The sequence below is a fragment of the Camelus ferus genome, chromosome 6 (genome assembly GCF_009834535.1).
Source record: "Camelus ferus isolate YT-003-E chromosome 6, BCGSAC_Cfer_1.0, whole genome shotgun sequence".
NCBI classification, from domain to species: domain Eukaryota; kingdom Metazoa; phylum Chordata; class Mammalia; order Artiodactyla; family Camelidae; genus Camelus; species Camelus ferus.
This window is the reverse complement of record NC_045701.1, coordinates 30,527,109-30,547,497: the sequence shown is the minus strand read 5'-3', so window position 1 is coordinate 30,547,497 and position 20,389 is coordinate 30,527,109. Positions and strand designations below refer to the sequence as shown.

General features: G+C 53.6%; 2 protein-coding genes across 4 annotated transcripts in view; one reads left to right on the top strand and one right to left on the bottom strand.

Annotated features, from left to right (window-relative positions):
- Window positions 1-21: 21 nt before the first annotated feature.
- On the bottom strand, window positions 22-20,320 carry ARHGEF40 (Rho guanine nucleotide exchange factor 40). Of its 2 annotated transcripts, XM_032481629.1 has the most exons (24): window positions 19,791-20,320; window positions 16,981-17,178; window positions 15,116-16,361; window positions 14,814-14,981; window positions 14,552-14,672; window positions 13,888-13,984; window positions 13,698-13,778; window positions 13,452-13,568; window positions 10,550-10,645; window positions 10,331-10,446; window positions 9,847-9,973; window positions 8,123-8,245; window positions 7,875-8,018; window positions 6,496-7,106; window positions 6,134-6,368; window positions 5,643-5,729; window positions 4,850-5,065; window positions 3,987-4,157; window positions 3,030-3,207; window positions 2,181-2,285; window positions 1,812-1,955; window positions 1,174-1,304; window positions 766-811; window positions 22-609 (listed from the first exon to the last, which is right to left on the bottom strand). In XM_032481629.1, exons 1-23 carry the CDS (start codon window positions 19,791-19,793, stop codon window positions 770-772), a joined length of 4,557 nt encoding a protein of 1,518 aa, XP_032337520.1. In that variant the 5' UTR covers window positions 19,794-20,320; the 3' UTR covers window positions 22-609; window positions 766-769. The 2 variants fall into 2 exon arrangements, with proteins under 2 accessions (XP_032337520.1, XP_032337521.1); XM_032481630.1 differs by lacking the exon at window positions 1,812-1,955 and having other exon boundaries at window positions 19,791-20,196.
- The window catches only part of RNASE13 (ribonuclease A family member 13 (inactive)), a 34,032-nt gene continuing 32,588 nt past the window's right edge, over window positions 18,946-20,389 (top strand). For both annotated transcript variants that reach the window (XM_006190846.3, XM_014564445.2), the window contains exon 1: window positions 18,946-19,172. The gene's annotated coding sequence lies outside the window, so the exon portion shown is untranslated. The remainder of the gene's footprint in view (window positions 19,173-20,389) is intronic.

Below are 20,389 nucleotides of genomic sequence, written 5' to 3'. Positions count from 1 at the left end.
GGGTAAGGGGAAGGGCTCAAGTTAGCGGTATCACCTCTACTCACAGCTCTGCTCTAGCTCTTCAGAGGCAAAGTGTGAGTAAATACATTTAATATAACAATAGTATTATAATAACAGTAATTACATATATAAAGTTTGCAGTTCCCTGCCCCACCCTACTGTAATGCTTTGCATAGCTCTGCTTCCTGTGACATCTCAGAATGGAGTCACCAGGAACTCAAGTTGACCTGGCAGAGATGAGTCTTCTCAGGGAGAGTCAGTGGGTGGGGCAAAGGGGAGAACACAGGCTGTCGGGGAAGGGCTGACACGGACCGGTGTCCTGGGAGTATGCAGTGGCTCACAATGGGTAAGGACTGGATAAGGGATCATTTCCCCAACCTCAGGGTATGAAGGCAAGCAAATGTGGCCACTCTGGTTCCTGAAGGAAGGCACCTGGCTGGGGAGAGCTAGAGATAGCGGTAGCAGGGAAACATTGGTCGTGTGACCTCCTCTCCGTCCAGCAAGCAGAAGGAAGGAATTCAATGGTCTTCAGTCCTCCGCTAGGTTCCCCTGCCATCCCAGCCCAAAATGTGCAGAGAGGAGGGGCTGCAGCCAAGGTCCGGATCTTCTCTAGAAGCCAGGAGAGAAGAGGGAGATGGGATAGGGCAGGGGAGTGGGTGGGGGTGAGGGGGGAGATTAGCTGTCTCCCAAGCAGCCTGGGGAAGGAAGGATGGTACGGGCGAGAGGGAAGGCTGTTGGATGTGGTAGAAAGGGGTACTGACTCACCCAGTCACAGAGGCGTGGTGGGGTCACTCAGGGCTCGGGCATGACTCTGAGGGAAGAGAAACTGCAGTGAATTTAAAGGATAAGAAATGACCTCGTGCATATATCCTCCCCACCAAGCCTATCAATTAATTCACTTCTCTTTCCTCCCCAAAGTTCCTGAATTTGCTGATTTAATCCAAGTTTGATTTCCATCACTCCTGCACTGTGCTCCTTATTAAAGATTCCTTTTCACTTCTGACCTGGATCCCTCTCAGCCAGGCCTGGGGGAGAGGAGAAAGGCAGACTAGACAACATATCCATCCAACCTGTACCGTTGCTGGGAGCACACGCTCACTCATCCCCCTGCCCCTCATAGGTTGAATGATTACAAGAGACCATCCCATTCTCAGCCCTATTGCAGGGACTTACCTGCCGGGACAGCCCTAAGATCCCTCCACTGGCCAGAGTGGGAGTGCTGCTCCCAGGGCGTGGGGGTTGCAGGCTGGGGCTGTTTCTTGGTCCTGGGGACACATCTCCAGAAGAGTCAAGTGTTTCTGGGGCTGGAGGGGAAGCTAGGGTGAGAGCATGGTATAGAACCCCTCTAGATTACCTTAAGCAACCAAGCTGCTCCATCAGGGAAGAAAAAGCTCCATAGCAACAGGAAGCTGTAAGTCACCATAGCAATCCAGTTGCAAGAGAACCCCCCTACCAAGAGGCAGGAAATTGTCAGCAGCATCATTAGAGCAACCAGGGAAGAAGCGACAGGAAACTATAAGGATTGCCGTGGTGAACCAGGAGGGTACAACAGGAAGCTGAAGCAGTTTCCATAGAAACCCAAGGAGAGCTAGAGAGAGAGAGGTACAGAGGAAGTGCTTCTTAGCAACAGGCTGCTGTAAGCATCACCCTAGCAACCAGATGGAAGGCTCTTTTAGCAATGGGGAAGCTGTACATAGTTGTCATGGCAACTGGGCTACTTGGCCAGAGAAAGGAATTGCTCAGCAGCAAGCAGCCTGAACATCACCATGATGACCCAGCTGTTGGGAGCCACCCCTTGAGAGGTGCCTCACCCTGGGAAATTTGCTTGACGTCCAGATCCCAGGCCTCCTCCTCGACGCGGGCAGGTAGGGAGCAGGCTCCCGGTGAGAGACCGGGAAGGGAGGGGCCGGCATGCTCAAAGGATGACACGGCCACCGAGGCCCGGGTGCGGGCGGCTGCAGAGAGTGGGGGTGGAGGGGTGGGGTGCTGGTGTGGGAAAGCCCTCCTGGCTTCCTGAAATGACCCTCAGTCTCACAGAGGGCCTCCCAGTCAGTCCCCCAGTTTCTGGGAAGACATATCCATTCAGTACCCTTCCTTACTTTCCACCACGCTTCTGCACTGTGCCCTCACTCTCAGGGTCTTGACTTCTGGGGGCCACCCCCCAGCACTCTGGCCCTCACCTCTTCCAGTGAGCAGGGCACTCAGCGTCCGCTCCCCAAGGGCTTTGATGTCCAGGAAGGGTTTATTCCCAATGCCCATGGAGACCATCTGCTGCACTCGGAGCTCTAGGGAACAGAGACCCCGTTACCAACCTCTTTGCCCCTCCCCCACTATAGCCCAGACGCTGTAATGGTTCCTTCTACGCCTTCCCAGCTCTCATTCCTCCCTCTCATTCTTCTGCTATCTCGTTACTCTTCCTGTTGACTGTTACAGTGTGGATGGTGATGGTGGTCCTCGACTTCTCCCTCAGTCATCTGTCTCTGCTATGTGCTGCATGCTGCCCATTTGGCATTCCAGCTTCTCTTCTGCTACTCACCTTCTTCCCTTTATCTTGCGCATGAAGAGCAAAACTCCCATGTTTACATACCTTTATGGTTTATCAAGTGCTTCCATATATGTCACCTTATTTAGTCCTAGTTCTAGCATACTAAGATGTAAATGCTGCTTTCCATTTTTCAGATGAGTAGAATGAGGTTCAGAGAATTAAAATGAAAACTAGCACCCCCCACAAAACAAAACAAACTAATCCTGGTAACACAGCAAGTAAGTTCTGGAAGGCAGGTTCAGTGAGGTCTCTCATTCTCCTTCGCCCAGCCATTTACTCTTGCTTCCCTGAAATCGGCTTTCCTTTTGGTGCACGCCAGATTAATTTTTATCTTAGCAATCTCCCTCAAGTCAGAGCTGGAATCTTCCCATAAGTCATTCTCCATCCTACACCCTGTTCTCCCAGGCTGTCTCAACACTGTCCAGCTAACCTCCTGCAATAACCTTGATCCCCAAGCACACCCTCTCCCAGCTTTGCCCAGTACCCTTGTTGTGGGCCGCCTGTCTCCATAGCAGCTGGGCGATAGAACTTGTCCACTTGAGTTTGATTTCTGGTGAGGCTGCCTGCAGTGTGTATGCCTCTCGTGCACGCCGCCGCCGGAACCACAACTCAAAGCAGAGCCCGCTGTCCCCAATGTTTTCTGTTAGCCCCATGTCGGCAGTCTGAGAGAGAGAGCGGAGGAGGGTGGGTGGGGACAGAGTGCGTCCTAGCTAGATGCTGCCACATGGAGAAGCACTACACTTAGCCTGGCATCTGGTAGACGCTCAGTAAATGTTTGCTCAACACCTACCATGTGCCAAGTGCTCTACATTTAGTCTTCATAACAACCACAATTTACAGAACGGGAGTGCCCAGAGACACAGCATCTTACCCAGGGGCTTATCACAGCTCATTAGAGAAAAAGAGTTCAAACACATATCTACGTTATTCCAAACCTAGGCTCTTCCCTCTGTACTGGACTCTGCTGGACCTAGTGTAAGGGACAAATCTAGAAACCCTTAGGATCATGCCATGCAGCCTGATCTAGCTCCGGGCTGCTATTGATGTTTATCTGGATATCAGGGCTATTAGGCTGTTTCCCTAAAGTAAGGCTTCCCTCCTCTTGGGTTCTTCAGCTCCAACAAGTTAAGCTATATTTATAGTGTCCTTTCTCCTCATCCCCCAGGGACATGCCCCCCCCCAACTCAGAAAGCATGCGTGTTCTCAGTGGGAAAGGTCCTCCTCCCTTCTGGAGTGGAATGCCTCATGCATCTTCTGCATGAATGATGAGGAATACCCCACGGAGCAGACCAATGACAGGGACTTCTGTCACCTCCACACCTTAACCTGTTGTTTGATTCAGATTCTGAACCTGGCTTGGGACTGAGTTCTCAAGAACAGTATGACTTCCTACCCCGTCCCGAGGTTTCTGAACCCCTCTGCCAGCCCCCAGGCATTGTACCTTAAAGGCTTGCTTGTAAACAAAGGTCTCTGATCCCCCCTCAGAGCCCTTGAGCTTGCTGAACAGGAGGAGATGCTCAAAGAGAAAGACGTGGCGAAAGCACTTCTTCCGGCCACAGATGACTGTGAAAGGGTCCCGGTGCAGGAGTTGTCCCTGCTCCTTCAGGTCCGTCTGGAGAAAGGAAGAGGAAAGGTCATTGGCCCTGGAGCACTTTCTATGTATTTTATAGGAGTAAAAATGGGATTTACAGGGCAAGGGGCCTAATGCACTGTTTCTCAGGAAGCCCTGGGCCTAGAATCCATCCACTGGTCACCATGCACAGCAGACCTGGCCTGACAGCACAGCCCTGCCTCTGAAGATGGACGGTACATTACACAGTAGGGTTTATAGCCTCCAATGGGGAAGCCTTTGCATGCTGGGAACCAAAGCACCATTTTGCCCCAGGAAGAGAATCAGCGAAGAATTGAAGGGGCAAAAGGTCTACCCCAGGGGAGTAGGTTTCCAACCTGTTCTGGAACCTCAGGGCTGGAAAGAGACTAAGGAGAGGAAAATAAGGTGTGTGTTGACTGTTAAGATACAGAATGAAGTGCAGGGTAGATAGAGATAAGAATTAGGAAAGGAACAGGAAAGCGCAGGCAGATGTAGGATCACGGGATGTTGGGCAGGACTTAGCTTCTTTATTTATAGGTGAGGAAATTGAGGCCCAGTAAAGTTCAGACCTTGACCAAAGCCATCCAGCTGGTTAGAAATTACAGCCTGGGGCCTTGTGAACTTGCATCCAGTTGTCTGGTCACCAGCCCACACTGCTTCTGAGGCCACAGGGCAAGGCAGTCTGAGCTGAGTGACTGGAGCCATGGCCTCACCTCGCAGCCACGCACCGCCTCCACAGCCAGCAGGTCTTTGCCACGAGTCTCTTGTTCCCGGAGCAGTTGCACGGCAGCCCCAAGGGCTTGGCGCTCAGAACTCAGTTCAGGTCCAGCTTCCTTTAGGAGCTCCTCCAGGAGCTGTCCATACCTGGCCAGCTGCTCCAGGGGCTGCTGCAAGGCCCGGGGCAGGTGAGGGCCTCCTTCCATGGAGCCCTAGTTTGGGGAGAAAACAGACGGCAATGAGAGGCAGGGCTGGAGCTGGTGGGAGCTGAGTTCTTTGGGGAAGAGGGGTGGTACCTCAGGCTTTTGGGAGTAGATCAAGCCCAGATAGAGCCAAAGGTAAGGTGAAAATCCTTTCCCTAGAAAAACATAGGTAGGCCTGCAGGAGATTCAGCTATACTCTACATCTTGAAGGGGAATAAAAACGAAATGCAAATACTCCCTTATACTCTCTGGCTTTCAACTTTTGAAGTCATTTTCACATCTTTTGACGTGAGGTCTTTTGATCCTCAGAGCACCCTGTTAGATACGGTGAATGTTGCCCCCATTTTAGCTATAGAAACAGGCCCAGAGAAACGCTTGCCCGAAGTCCCTCAGTGGACTGGGTAAGAACCCGGGCTTATTTGGCCTCCAATCCAGTGCTTGTCCCACCCTCAGCAATTCTGGGAGATTATTGGCAGGTGATGTCCCTGGGCACATCCAGGAAAGCTTTTTTCCCCTGAGAGATTTTGAGGTTGGGTGGATTTTAGGTCTTCCTGGCTCCTCCCCAGAAGGCTGGAGAAAAGGTTACCTTGGTTGGGGGGCTGAGGGCAGCCAGGCCATTCTCCAGTTTGTGCCGGTGCTTCACGTACTGGGCGTAGAGGCTGAATTGGTCCCCCTGTGTCAGTAGGGAAGCAGTAAGTCATCCCTGGTGAGGCCCCACAGACAAGCCTCTCCCTTTCCTCCTCCATATCCTGTATAGCCCAGAGGATGGACAGGCCACCAGGGAGCACTCAGTCTGCCTGCAGAATGACAGGCTCCCATGGAGAGAGCGAAGGCCAGGGAGCACTTGATGGCAGGGACACAGCAGCTGAGTAGATGCTTGATGGCAGGGACACAGCGGCTGAGTAGATGCAGAGGAGCGCAGCAAAGGGCACTAGGCCCCGGCGCCCTGAACCACACATTTTGGTGGGGGTGGGGGTGGGGTTGGGGTTGGGGGAGTGATACTGAGAAGGAGGGACGAGCAGATGGCACAGGAGTGTGTGAAGGGAGAAGCCCTGAAAGTTTTAGAGGCTCACTCACATGGCGAAGGAAGCAGGCCCCTATGCGCAGGGGATGGCTAGCGCAGCCCTGCAGCTCCCGCAGGAAGTGTGTCCGGTGGAAACTGCGGAGCCTCTCCCGGGCACTCAGCGCAGCGGCCCAGGTGCCCCGCAGTTCAGGGGTCAGCTCAGGCCCGGGGGGTGGCACTGGCTCACTCAAGGTGGCCACATACTCCTGCTCACAGGCAATCAGCTCAGACACCAGACGCTGCTGGGCACTGCAGGTACACCAAGGAGTGACAGAGGAGGCTGGGGCATGGAAGGATGTCACCACCCCAACAATCATATTCTTTCCATGCTGGGCAGCTGGGCCTACCTCGGGCACCAGCTAGGCTGGGCTCTCACCTGATGCTTCGCTTGCGTTCCATCCGGGGGGTGCCTACTCCCCAGGGTCCTTCTGGGCCCCCAGCCCGGCCCAGCAGCACGTGTTCCCGGGGTGAGCACGTCCTGTCCACCACCTCGGTGCTGGTGACCTCCAGGCCTCGGATGAGCACAGTCCTCGGCGGTCTGCCCTCTGCTTCTGGAGCCAGCTCGGGGCCCTCGTCCTCATAGTCCTCCCCACAGGGGGCCAGGGAGCAGTGGGATGGTGCTGCCCGCGGCCCAGGGCTGCTGGGCAGCAGCAGGGAGCTGAGGCTGGGTGAGGGGCTATGGGGGCCCCGCTGGGCCCCCCCACTGCTGGCGCTGTCTGCCCGTCGTCGCCGGTGGCCCCGAGGACTCGCCTCCTCTCCCAGCTGTTGCTGAATCCTCCTCTCCAGCTCTTGGCAGCGGGCCCGGCAGCGGCCCCATTCTCGCAGGGCCGCGGGGCTGCCCAGGTCCAGAGCCAGGGCCCGCATCTCCTGGAAGCTGCCGGCGCTGGGCTCTGGGGCGCGCCGCAGGGCCAGGGCTGCCAGCACTGCCTCCCGACCTGGCCCTGCTCCTGCTAGCCTGGCAGAACCTTCGTCCACCCATTCATGTGCCTGCAAGGCCAAAGAGGTTGGGAATGGGGAGAGGAAGCAGTGAGGCCCTGTGCATCTCCCACATGCTGTCCGATGACAGCTCCTGTCCTCCTTTGCCGATGGCTTCCCGATGCCCATCACCCCCTAGTCCTCTCAGAACACCTCCCCTCACTGTCCCAGCATCACTGGCTAACTAACATGTCACTCTGAGCTGGTATGGAGACAGAGGAGCTGGATGAAAGGATGGCTGATACTTACATAGAATTTACAAGAGGCAGGCTCTCTACTAAGAGCTTTTCATATATTGCTCATGTAATCCTCGCCTGGCCCTGTACGGTAGGTGCCACGAGGCACACTCAGGTTTAGTATCTTGTCCCAAGTTATCCATCAAGTAGGTGGCAGAGGGGGGTGGAGGGTGGGAAGGGGTAGACTGGGATTTCAAAATTGTAGAATAGACTACACTGTATAGCACAGGGAAATATACACAAAATGTTATGATAACTCACAGAGAAAAAAATGTGACAATGAGTGTGTATATGTCCATGAATAACTGAAAAATTGTGCTGAACACTGGAATTTGACACAACATTGTAAAATGATTATAAATCAATAAAAAATGTTAAAAAAAAAACAAAACAGATGAATGGGTAAAAAAAAAAAAAAAAAAAAAAAAAAAGTAGGTGGCAGAGCCAAGAGTCAAAGCCTAGGAGAGGGCCTCCTAAGTCCCTGCTTTTAAATCTACCCAATCAGCTTCTCCAGGCAGAAGAAAGCAAGAGGCTCACCACGTACCTGCTGGAAGAAGCGCTGCAGCCGCAGAGCCCGATGGAGGCCACTCTCAACCTGCTCTAGGCGCTGTTCAAAGATATCCAGAACCTTCTGGGAGGCAGTGTCCTCCTCCAGGGCCAGGGCCTCCCGCGCCTGAGCCAGGCGCTCCTGGAGAAGGGAGGCTGCGCTCAGACCCAGCCCTCAGTCCCAGTCAGTCTCCCCTTCCCTCCCCACCAGTCTCCTGTCACCTGCCTCTCCCCCCTACTTCTCACCTGAACCTCAGCGCTGAAAGCCCGGAATCGCAGCTCTGTCTCCTGCAGGGCAGACAGGGAGTCCCCAGGCACAGCAAAGCTCGCCAGCTGCTCCTCCCCTGGGCCCGAGAGCCACTGGAGCACCTGAGGCAGACAGGGCGGGAGAGCAGGGCCGTGAGGGAGAAGAGGGCCGTGCAGTGGAAAGGAAAGCTGAGATCCAGTTCCAGCTCTACCACCCCAATCCATAGAACCTTGGGTGAACTATTTTGTCTCAGCTGTAAAGTGGAAGGGATACCAGTGAATGGTGGTAGTTTCCACAAGGGTCAAGTGAGAAAGTGATTTAGAGATCTTTGTAAAGTACCAGATGCAGGGGAGGCTGGGCTGGCAGGAGGCACTGAGGGAGGCATGTTAGGGTTCCAGGGCTATGCCTGGAGGTGAAATAGGTAAAACTGGTGTGAGCTGGAGGCCGGATGAGGGGATGACCATCCTTTGGATACTGAGGGCCAGGAGAAATTTCACGTTCACAGAGCCTGGTGATGGGTGGGCAAGGGTCCCAGGGACCAGGTTTGGAGAGACGGCCCAGGCGTGTGTGTGTGCGTGTGTGTGCAGTAAGCCTTGTTATCATCCGCATTCTACACATGAGGACTTGGGAACTCAGATGCTTCAAGACTTGTCCAACATCTCACTCCTAGCAGAGCTAGAACTCAAGCTGAGCACTTTAGACTCCAAATCCTGTGTGTTGACAGGTTTTAGACGGGGGTTGGCAGGGGCAGCTAATAAGCAAGCAAGCAAACAAACAGTAGGAGATACAAACCCTTGGATACTGGGATGGAAGGAGCCAATATGCAGAAATCTCAGGAACAGAGAGCTCAGCCTTCACCCTCCTTTGACATTGACCCTGAGATGACCTTTCCCCTGAGCCCACATGCAGGTCCATGACTTGTTCGCTCAACACACTTAGGGGCTAGGGAGGGACAATCAGATTTCAAACCCCTCTACCCCACAAGGGAGGGTGGAGAGCAAGTACCTATGGAGCGCTTAACCTCAGGAGAGAAGAATCAAGGTTCAGAGAAGCCAGACTTACCCCTGAATCTTCCCCACAGAGAGGCCTTGGTTTCCAAGGCATTTAGTGACTTTCACTGTGTTCTCCTAAGGTGGAGGGAGGGGGGACCTTTCTAGCCTCAGGTTTGGGGGATGACACTGCATAAGGAGTGGAGGGAGCTGGTATCCATAGACGTTTATTATTTTTAAGCTAAGGAGGTAGGCACTCACAATCAATTGGCTCTTCCCCAAATCCCCTAGGGCACCGAGCATCTCCCACAATCTCTAAGGATCCTTGATTAAACATCAACAGTTGGGGGGCGGGGGAGGGGTGGTGGGGAAGGTATAGCTCAGTGGTAGAGCACATGCTTAGCAGTACGAGGTACTGGGTACAATCCCTATTAAAAATAAATAAATAAATCTAATTACCTGCCCCCCCTCCACCAAAAAAAAGGGGGAAAGAAAAAAAACATTGGGAGTGAGGAATCTGGCTTCTCTTCTTTGCTGGGGCTGAGATGCTATCTCCCTCTTGATGACTCTCATACTGATGTCGATCAACCTCCAGGGCAGATGAGGAGAGAGGGAAGGCCATTCAACCAAGCCAGGTTAGGAGAATAGCATCAACTGTTAAGTATCAGTGGAAAGGGGGTGCTGGATGCCGGGCCCCCAGGCTGAGTAAGAGGCATGGTGGGGTCCTGGCTCACCTGCTGGAGCCGGTGCAAGCGTTGCCGCTGCTCCTGCTGTTGCACGTGGAGGTTGGAGAGACGCACCAGCTGGTGAATGGCTTCGTCCACCTCTTGATACAGTGTCGCTGGGCCTGGGCCCTCTAGCCTGGGAAAGAGGGTGGGAGGCAGAATGAACCATTGCCCTTATCAAGCCCTCCAACGCGATTCCATCCTTGCATCCCAACACGGGAGGTGGCACAGACTCCTGGGTCAGAGTATGGGCCTGGGTTTGAATCTCGACTCTACATTTACTGACTAAACTTGGCCAAGACATTGGACATTTCTGATCCTCCAAATCCCCATTTATAATTGTAACTAGCACCTAGGGATGTTGTGAGGGTTATGAGATGAGTGAAAAACCATGATATCTCGTCCCGATACCTGATTAAGTGTACTGGCAGACATCTGCTGTGTCTCCATCCCCCCATCCACCTGCCCCTGCACACCTGTCCCTCCCTCGTACTTGCTGCTGTGGGTAGAGCGCAGCCTCATCAGGATGGCTCCCCCATCTCTCTGCAGCTCCGTCAGCCGGGGGTCTGCCAGCACCTTCTGTAGGGGCTCAGGCATTCCTGCCGCCTCCTGGGGGAGGAAGAAGCTGACAGTTGGAGTTCCACCAGAAGGCTCTGAGCCCAGCCCAGCTGCATCCCCACTCCATCCCCTTTTGTCCCATCTCACTTCATACCTCTCCCTCTGGCTCTGCTGCTCCCTCCAGTTCCTCAATGGCTTGCCTTACAGAGCCCAGCACACCTCGGCACAGGCGGCACAGCCTTGCCACTTCCTGAAACACACATGTGGGGGTGGAGTCCAGGAGCGGGGTTTGGGATAAGGAGCCTAAGCCCTAGGGTGGATGTGAGGCAGCCTCAGAGACTTTTATGGAGGCAATACTGGGTTCGCTTTCTGACTTTGTTGCTTACTAACTGTATGACCTTGGGCAGGTCCAGAAACCTTCCTGAACCTCAGTTTCCTCAACAGTAAAGTCATGATAAGACACACTGGATTTAAAGGTTTACAGAGCTGATGCTAGGTAAGCAGATAGCATGAGCATGGTACATTTCACAGCTTAGTAAACACGAGTCTCCTTTCCCTCATCTGCACTGGCTCTGCAGCCCGTAAAATCCTCCTCTCTGCCTATTCAGATCCACTTCCCCATTGATCCACAGTTTAGAGACCATGTTACAGACCCCTTTTAATACTTGGCTCAGTTATATCACAGTTGCTGTTCTTTGCGGGCAAGGTACTTAAGGGTGAATGTTGGTGCAGGGAGCAGGTACGGAAAGGCACCATCTCCAGGAGTAAGGTACAGTAACTTGTTCAAGGTCACAGGGACCCAGAACCAGCCTCTCTGACTCTCAGTTCTAGAAAGACATGGCTGCCTACTCTAGCCACTCCTATTCAATATAGTATTGAAAGTCCCACAGCAATGAGACAAAAAAAAAAAAAAAAAAAAAAAAAGAGAGAGAGAGAGAAAGAAAGAAAGAAGAGATATCTAAGTTGAAAAGGAAGAAGTAAAATCGTCGCTATTTGCAGATGACATGATACTATATGTAGAAAATTCTAAAGATGCCACCAAAAAACTACTTGAGCTCATCAATGACTTCAGTAAAGCTGCAGGATAGAAAATTAACATACAGCAATCTGTTGCATTTCTATACTAACAGTGAACTATCAGAAAGAGAAATGAAGGAAACAATCCCATTTACCATGGCATCAAAAAGAATAAAATATATGGGAATAAACCAACCTAAGGAGGTAAAAGACCTTTACTTTTGGATATAGTCTCCTTAGGCAAGGGAAACAAAGGAAAAATAAGCAAAAGAGATTACATCAAACTAAAACACTTTTGCACAATGAAGGAAACCATAAACAAAACAAAAAGGCTGCCTATTGAGTGGGAGAAGATATTTGCAAATGATATATCCTATAAGGGGTTAATATCCAAAATATACAAAGAACTATACAACTCAACATCAAAAAAACAAACAACCCAGTTGAAAAATGGGCAGAGGATCTGAATAGACATCATTCCAAAGAAGACATACAGATGGCCAACAGCACATGAAAAGATGGTCAAGAGAACTAGTCATCCGGGAAACACAAATCAAAACCACAGTGAGGTATCACCTCACACCTTTCAGAAAAACAAGTGTAGGTGAGGATGTGCAGAAGAGGGAACTCTCATGCTCTGTTAATGGGAATGTAAATTGGTACAGCCACTATGGACAACAGAATGAAGAGTCCTCAAAAAATTAAAAATAAAACTACCATATGATCTAGCAATTCCACTCCCGGATGTTTATCCAAAGAAAGTGAAAACACTAACTAGAAAAGACATATGCACCTCTATGTTAATTGCAGCATTATTCACAATAGCCAAGAAATGGAAGCAACTTAAGTTTCCACCAATAGATGAGAGGCTTAAAAAGATGTGGAATTATATATACGGTGGAATATTACTTGGCCATAAAAAATGAAATATTGCCATTTGTGGCATGGATGGACCTAGACGTATTATGCTAAGTGAAATAAGTCAGACAGAGAAAGGCAAACACTGTATGATTTTACTTCTATGTGGAATCTTAAAAACAAAACAAATGAATAAACATAACAAAACAGAAACAGAGTTCTATATACAGAGAAAAAACAAGTGCTTGCCAGAGGGAAGAGGGGTGGAGAGAAGAGAGAAATAGGTGGGGGAGATTAAGAGGTCCAAACTTCCAGTTGCAAAATAAATGAGCCATAGTATGAAATGCACAGTGGGGGGGAATATAGTCAATAATTCTGTAGTATCTTTGTATGGTGACAGATGGTAACTAGACATTGTGGTGATCACTTTGAAATGTATAGAAATATTGAATCACTATATTGTATACCAAGAAATAAGTGTTGTAGGTCATTTATACTTCACAAACAAACAAACAAACAAAACAAACTCATAAAGAAAGAGATCAGATTTATGGTTACCAGAGGTTGGAGATGAAGGAGAGGCGGGAATTAGATGAAGATGGTCAAAAGGTACAAATCTCCAGTCATAAGATAAGTAACTACTAGGGATGTAATGTACAACATGATAAATATAATTAACACGTGCTATATGTTATATATGGAAGTTGTAAAGAGCAAATCCTAAGAGTTCTCATCACAGGGAAAAACATTTCTGTTTCTTTAATTCTGTATCTATAGGAGATGATGGATGTTCACTAAACTAATTGTGGTAATCACTTCATGATGTATGTAAGTCAAATTATGCTATACTCCTTAAATTTATACAGCGCTATATGTTAATTACATCTCAAAACCGGAAAAAAAAAGAATTTATTTAACATACACCCCATTTAACATAACATCCCATCTCCCTAGTAGCCCAGGGTACATAAACAATATTTTGCTAATAAATATTTGGAATTGAACGCGCTCATAAATACTTGTTGAATGGTGAACCTTAAACACTTATTGAATTGAATGGAAGGGAAGCCACTTTTTCCCAACCCCTTGGTCATGTCTCAGATCTGCCCCTCTTTCCTAGAATGTCCTCTGCCGGGTCACTCCTAGCTTTCAGTGTCCTGGGTGGGGGAGGTGGAGCTTACCTGGTGTGTCTCTACCCAGTAGCTGGGAGAGGGCTCTCTGTGACCTCCCAAGTCCCACTGCAGCTCCTCTGGCTTGGCCACTCTTTTCAGATCACTCTCTGACAGCATTTCAGCACCCTGTAGACATGTAAAGGCAGGTGGTTTCTGGACTGGGCACCTAGGGATGCAGGGACTGGCCTGGGGCTCCAGCCAGCCTCTTCTCTACCCACTACTGATGGGGACTAGGTGGGAGTGAGGGGCTCAAACCTGAAGTCCATGGAATTCAGTTGTAGGGTCATCATGAGTGAGAAGCGTCAGCCGCTGAATGAGGGGAGGGTCTCCCGAGTCCTGAAGGCAAAGAAGAATAACCCTAAACTCTGGGCAGCTGGATGGCCCGGAATGGCCACTAGGGAAGAGTTAGGATACAGGAGAAGTTCCGCATCAAGGAGTTGATTACCTGAAGTTGACTCAGGACAGGAATGAGTGCTGGAGGCAGTTGGGGTGACTTGCGAAGGTCCAGCAGGACAGACAGCCCTAGCATCTGTAGATCAGGCCTGTGGAGGCAGGAAGAGCCAAGGATGCTTTGTGTGTGTGTGTGTGTGTGCGTGTGTGTGTGCGTGTGCGTGTATTGGGGGGATAACGGCATAGGGTCTAGTTTTAGTGTTACTCATCCTCAGAACTTAGCTCCTGGCAATGGGTAAAAGTCTGGGATGTATGTCCAAGAGGTGGTGACCTAGCAATTAGAGTCTATATTCACGTGGCTACAGGGTCATGGGATCAGGGTTTGGAAATTAGAAATTCTGTGCTCTGGATGGGTATGAGCTCAATGCCAGCACATAGTATGCTGCCTAACAGGTTCTGGTGCTCAAGAAATAGTTGTTGAATGAGTAAATCAATATTCTGATAATCTAGGTAATGTCTTAGGATATTGAAAGTCAGTGTGGATTTTGAGGACTGCTGAAGATACTCTACAAGTCAGAGGTCAATGACTTGACAATTGGAGGGTGGAAGAAGAGGGTGTCTTAGAGGTCAGGAGTTGGGTGTGCTGAAGAGAGAGGAGGTCAGGATCCCAGTGACACAGGAGGTTACTGTGCAGGGTGCTGGCGCTGAGCTTCGGTTACCTGAGCAGGGAGTGGAGGTAGTGAAGAGCAGTGCCCAGCATGTCTCGGGAGGGTGGGGGCTCCTCAGAAGGGCACGGTGGGGTGATGGTCAGCAGAGCTCGCCCACTCTGGTCCACCCCTCCTGGGGACACAAAACGGCCAGGCTGTCCTGGCTGGGGGCAGGCCTTGGCTACCTCCCATCCACCCTGCCTCCCTCTGCAGCCCACCCTGGAGGCTTCTCTCTCCTCCACCCCTTTAACTGCAGCCACTGCTGCCCACTGACCAGTCAGGACTAGGAATCCAGATGCCATCAGGTCCCAAGCTACATCAGGGTCATCAGAGATACAGACCGGAAGGGCGTCTTCTGGGATGCTGTCCCCTTTTACTTCCTGCATTGTCTCTAGGGATGGTGCTGGGGGGTCAGAGAGGAACTCTTCTGGAACGGTGGGTCCTGCAGACACAGGCAGAGCTATGAGCCTGAAGTTAGGACACTTCTGGCTGTTCCATGCCCAGCATCACCCCTGCTCTTCCTCCAGCCCCCTTCCCTAGGCCCCACCTACCCTGGCCCTTGCTTTGTCATCTCACCTGCCACGCACACCAGGTTCGGCCCCTCCTGCACTCTTTCTCTGGCCCTCTCTTCCACAGGCCCACAGCCTTCTGGGGGCTGAGGCTCTTTTTCATCTGCGTGTTTGAGCTCCACTTTCGGCTCCGACTCTGGCTTCCCAGGGCCTTCACACTCCTCTTTATCTGGGCTGCACCCTGAAAGCTCGTGTTCATTCGGTGGGGGCAGATTACCAAGGGCTTCCTGGTGGCTGGTCTCCTCCTTGTCCCCAGGGCTTAATGGGGCACTGTCCCCTCCTCGGTTAAGAGCCCCTCTGCCAGCAGCTCGCTTCTTTCTCCGGTTTCCTTTGCCTGTTCTCCGAGGAGTGCCCGGCAGCCCTTCGGCCCCCTGGCCTGCTCCTCCTCCAACCTCCCCTGGCCTCAGGAGGCAAGACTCAGAGGCTTCCCCCAGAACCTCTGCTGGGGTCTCAGATACTTCCAGAGCTGCTGCCTCTAGGAGAGCCTCAGCTCCCGAGGGAGACCCAGGGGAGGCTCCAGTGCTGCTCCCCTCACCAGGTGGGCGTGCTCCATCTTGGTCCCGAGGCCCCAGACCCTTCTGGTGCATCCATGCCCGGTGTCTCCGGTGCCGGCCCTTCCCTCCAGCACCCTTGCGTGTGGGTACCGTCCGGGTCCTGGAGAGGCCCGAGGAGCCCTCAGCATCCGTGGGGCTCCCCATTGCAGGCAGTGTCACCTCCAGCAGCTCCACATACTCGCCCTCAGGTCCTTCAGCAGGGGCATTGTGCCCATCCCCGGGACTCCGGGTGCCCAGGGCCTCCTCAGGGAGCGGGGGGCTGGGGAGCCCTGGGGGTCCAGAGGGCAGCTCTGTGGGTAGCGTGCTTGGCCGATGTCCAACCATGAGGCCTCCTTTGTGCACAAACCGAGGGCAGATGAGCTCGGCCCAGGGCAGCCGCTGGATCCCAGAGGGTGCAGACAGTAGGCAGGTGCTGAGGTGACCTGTTGGCCGGTCCTTGTTGATGCCTTGTAGCCACTCAGGTGTGAACAGGTAGGCACAGGCCTCATTGGGCACAGGCAGTTCCTGCACGCGCCCACCCCCTGGGGCCAGGCACTTGAGTGCCAGGCGGGGCGCTTGGGCTGCCGAGGGCACCACTTGCAGGTAGAAGTCTCCCGGGCGCAGCAGCTGCCAGGGTAGGGCTGCCAGCTGCACCACCACCTGCTCGTGCAGGCAGAGGGGCCAGCCCTCGTGGAAGAAGAGGAAACCGCTGTACTGGGCCTGGGGAGAGAGGTGGCAGGCTGTGCTCAGGCCTCTGCTGATGAAACCAGCAGAAGGCGGCAGTCAGAATGGGACTACCTTAGGCAGGAGTGGCCTTATGCCTTGGGGATTATAACCCCTGGGGAGCAGGAGGGGCTATCTTGGGGTATTCCTGTGACAGAGGAAAAGATGGGGACTGATCAGTTTTCTGGTGGTAGGAAGCTTCTCTCAGAAGCTAGTTCCATGAGTGGGAGGGTAAGAACTGAGCCATTATAAAGACACGGTCAGCAGATGCCATTGTCTTGGAGGAGTCAGAGATTCTTAAGAGGTCTTTTATCTGTAGAAGTAACTCTGTTGAGTCATATCTGGGGGAGTTAGCTCTTGAAAAATTGATATGAGGGGGGAAAATGTCTGGAATTGGGTCTGGAGGGTCAGGGTCTTTGGGTGTTGATGTTTCTTAGGGGTCAATATTTGGGGAAGATGAGTGTCTGTGTGTTAGTATCTGAGCTGTCATTGCTTCTGCAGGGATTGGTATCAGGGTGGCGGCGTCTCTGCATGGGAGGAAATTAGTCAGTCTGGCTGGTCTCTGGGGTGAGGCAGTGGATCTTAGAAGAGATAGAACAGGGATGCGTTCACTCACACAGGCTTCCTGCTGGACCTTGGCAAGCAGATGCTTCGCGGGCACCAAGAAGTCCAGTGTGTATCTCAGTGCATCCTCCCGGTAAGTCCTCTCCACCACCTGGAACACCTGGCCCAACAGTGTGGGAGCTGTTGCCTCGAAGGGTGGGTACAGGGCGGCCAGGGTACTCTGCACACAGTCCTCCACTGGCTCAGGCTCCTGGGAGAGACAGGACCAGGCTGCAGATCACTAGAGCTCACCCAAGGATGGCTCCTTGGAGGCCGGCTGTGTTCCCCAGGGGCCCCATCATGCACAAAGTGTGTGCAGAGAGACGGCAGTCAGTAAACGCTGATTGAAGGAGCAGGAGATGGGAGTGGGGCTGGGCCAGTTGGAGTGCACAGGCCTTGCAGTGTACTCCCTCTGAGAGCTCTGAGACCTTGGCTTTGGAGATGTGGGGAGACTTTTTTCAGGAATGTCTCTGATCAGGGCAAACCTGATTCCTGTAAAAAAGGGCGACTGCATAGGTTCTCCTGAGAAAGAGATATGTTCCCTGGACCATCAGGGAAGTTACTGATGGCTGAGAGCTCTGGAGGGAGCTCTTTTACACAGCCGTCCTACAAGTCCCTCCGCCCAGGACCTACCATCCAGAGACCCCCATTTAAAATGGAAGTGCCACCACCCATGAACAGTCATATGCTGGAGATGGTCACCGGGTGGGAAGAAGGAGGACTAAAGGGCTCTCTGTCTCGAGTCTTTCTAGCCCCATTCCCTCTCCCACAGTGGTTAGAAAGCAATCACCCATTTTCAGAGCATGTGGAATTGGGTTACAAAGACCTGGGTGGGGACAGCTGAAAGAGGAAAAAGTCACAAAAGGAACTTGCAGGGAAGGGAGGAGGAGGCCTTGCTGGTATGTACTGGAGCTGAAATCTTTTCTGATTCCTGTAGGGCCTCCCCACCAACCTCTACCAGGAGCCACTGTCTCAGAAGCCTCAGCCTTGCTTCCTCCAGACCCGCCTCCCGAAGTGAATCAGTCGGATATCTTTCTCCATCTCCCCGGAAAAAACTACCCTTCGGGCTATTCCTTTGCAAACTTATTTCTCTTTCAAGGTGGCTTTGAAATTTCTTTTATCAGATTTCTCTGTTGTAACCGGGCAAAGGGATGGTCACTGAAGTGTTTATCTAGTTCTCTACTCCCAATTGCCTCCCCTCCATTCCACCCCCGCACCGCCTTTGCCCTGAGGACAAAACTGCATATTTTACTTTTGAGTCCTTCCAGCCAGAGTTGCCCGCCTGTCCCGACCGTCTGAGAAGCTAGGCAGCCACTCCAGAGACAGACATTCAGTGCGTCAGCACAGAGACCCGGCCCCAAGGTGTGTGGGCGAGCAGACAGACCCCCCCAGTGTTCCGGGGACCCGGCCAGCGCCGGGAGCGTAGGTCGGGGGAGGGTGGAGCTGGGCGGGGGGGGGGGGCAGAGTGGGCCGCCGCTCGGAGGCCTGGAAGGGGGAGCTAGAGCTGGAGCGGCAAGGCAGCTGCAACCCATTAGGGGCGGTGAGCTCATGGCTGAGCGAGAGTCTCAGCCACAGGAAACGGCAGCGGCAGGAGGGGAGGAGTGGTCTGGGGTGGGAGGCGGCGGGCTGGAGCTCGGAGACCGGGCCTCCCGCCGGCCGGGACCAAAAAGAAGACCAGAGAGACTGAGTCAGCTCTCCCTGGCCCAGTTCCTCTTTCTTCTTGTTCCAGCGTCCCTGCCAGGGGGTGCCCTTCCTTCTGTATTGGAGCAGCCCCGGTAGTGCCCCTCCCCCTCCTCCACTCCCTGCGGTGAGCGCCCCCTGGCCGGGCCTCTCCCCCTCCTCCACTCCCTGCTGTGAGCGCCCCCTTGGCCTTGCCTCCCCCATCCGTCCCGCAGTGGGCGCTCTCCTTGGCAGTGCCCACTGCTGCAGTGATTCTTCAGATAGTACTTTTGGAGTGAAAGTTCACAGGATAGTGTCCACTCCTGTTGGTACGGGCTTCCCTTCTTTAACAGTGCCCTCGCGCTTCCTGTGCCCTGAGTTGCTGCTGCCAGGGTCCCCAACCCGCTGCAGGGAGCTCCCGCCAATGTTCCCTCCCTTCTGCAGCAGAAATGCTTTGAGACAGTTCTTCTGTTCCCTGCAGCGTGAGCACTTCTCCCCTCACCGCATCTCTGGTCTGCTCTGGCAACGTCAAGCCGCCTGGCAACTGTGAGCCCCCTCCCCACTGTCCACTACTCTGAGGCAGCCTTTCTCCGCGGGAATTTCCCTTTTTGGTCAGGTCCCTGGCCCCTGCCCAGCCACAGCTGTGGCCGGTCCCCCAGGGCCGGATGGGTGGGCCCGGCTCACCGGGCTGGGGAATGGGATGGAAAATGGTGGTTCCAGGCAGGTCAGTTCTCATAACCCAAGGCCGGGCCCCTTCCAGGGCCGCTGCAGCACAAACCCGCAGGGGTCTCCCGCGGGTAAGGAACTGGGACCGAGAGGGGGAGGGAAGATCCTGCAAAGGAAGGCACAGGTCAGGACAGAGGAGGGCGAGGGGAGGTGTGTGGATTGGAGGGTGGGGTGGGGGAACCAAAGGGAGGATGGGGGAGGGGGCGGAGAAGAGGAGAAAGAAAGAAGAAGTGAGGTTAATACCCAGTGGGGACAAAGCCAGACAGTGGGGCATACAGACAGACAGATCAAAGAAAAGGAGGGGGGATGGGAGGGAGGAGAGTCCCAGGAGCTCTCTAGAGTTCCAAGCAGGAGCAAGAGGCACCAAGCAGGGGGCTGGCGATCCGGAGCGGGCTGCGGGAAGACGGAGGGGACACCGGGTTGCGACGCGGGACTCACCATGGCTCGGCGCGGGGCCGCGTCCGACTCTCGGGCGGGCGGGCGGGGCCGGGCGCGCTGCCGCCTCCCTCCCGCCGCTCGTGTCTCGCTGGGTCTGGCCAGGGGACAGCTCCGGCCGCGGTGGCGGCTCGGTCCGCTCGGGCTCCCAGGCCGCGGGGCCCCGCCAGGGAGGGTCGAGACGGCCGCCCCTCCCCGCCCCGCCCTTCAGTGCCCGCCTCTCGCTCCGCGCCGGACCCCCTGCCGGGACTCCCTCTAACCGCGCCGAGCCTCTGGCAGCTCCCCGTACGCCCCCAGCGGATCTGCCCCGCTCTCCCGCAATCACCTTCCTCCTCCCGCCTGCCCTCCAGCGGGTAGCCGTCCCTGACCCTTGGAGGCCCGTGCCGCCTAGGATGCCCCTCTTTTCCCGCCACCGCCTCGCTCCCTACGGGATCAGTTTAGTCTTAGCAAGGGACAGTCCAGAGGCTGGGGCGTGTATGAATTCCCTGGCGTCCCCAGCCTAAGACTGGAGTCGTTTGGTGGCCGGAAGCCTCCCAACTTTAACTCGCCTGGGAACCTCTTTTCCCCTTGGTTGCCAGACTTCGGCAGCACCTGGAGTTCAG

Bases quoted from the DNA above. Each gene is read 5' to 3' on its own strand.
- ARHGEF40 (XM_032481629.1), bottom strand. The intron at 13,779-13,887 runs GTAATCAACTCC...CTTTGCCTTCAG, and splicing joins CTGTCCTGAGTCAACTTCAG to GACTCGGGAGACCCTCCCCT. The intron at 3,208-3,986 runs GTACAATGCCTG...TCTCTCTCTCAG, and splicing joins TTTACAAGCAAGCCTTTAAG to ACTGCCGACATGGGGCTAAC.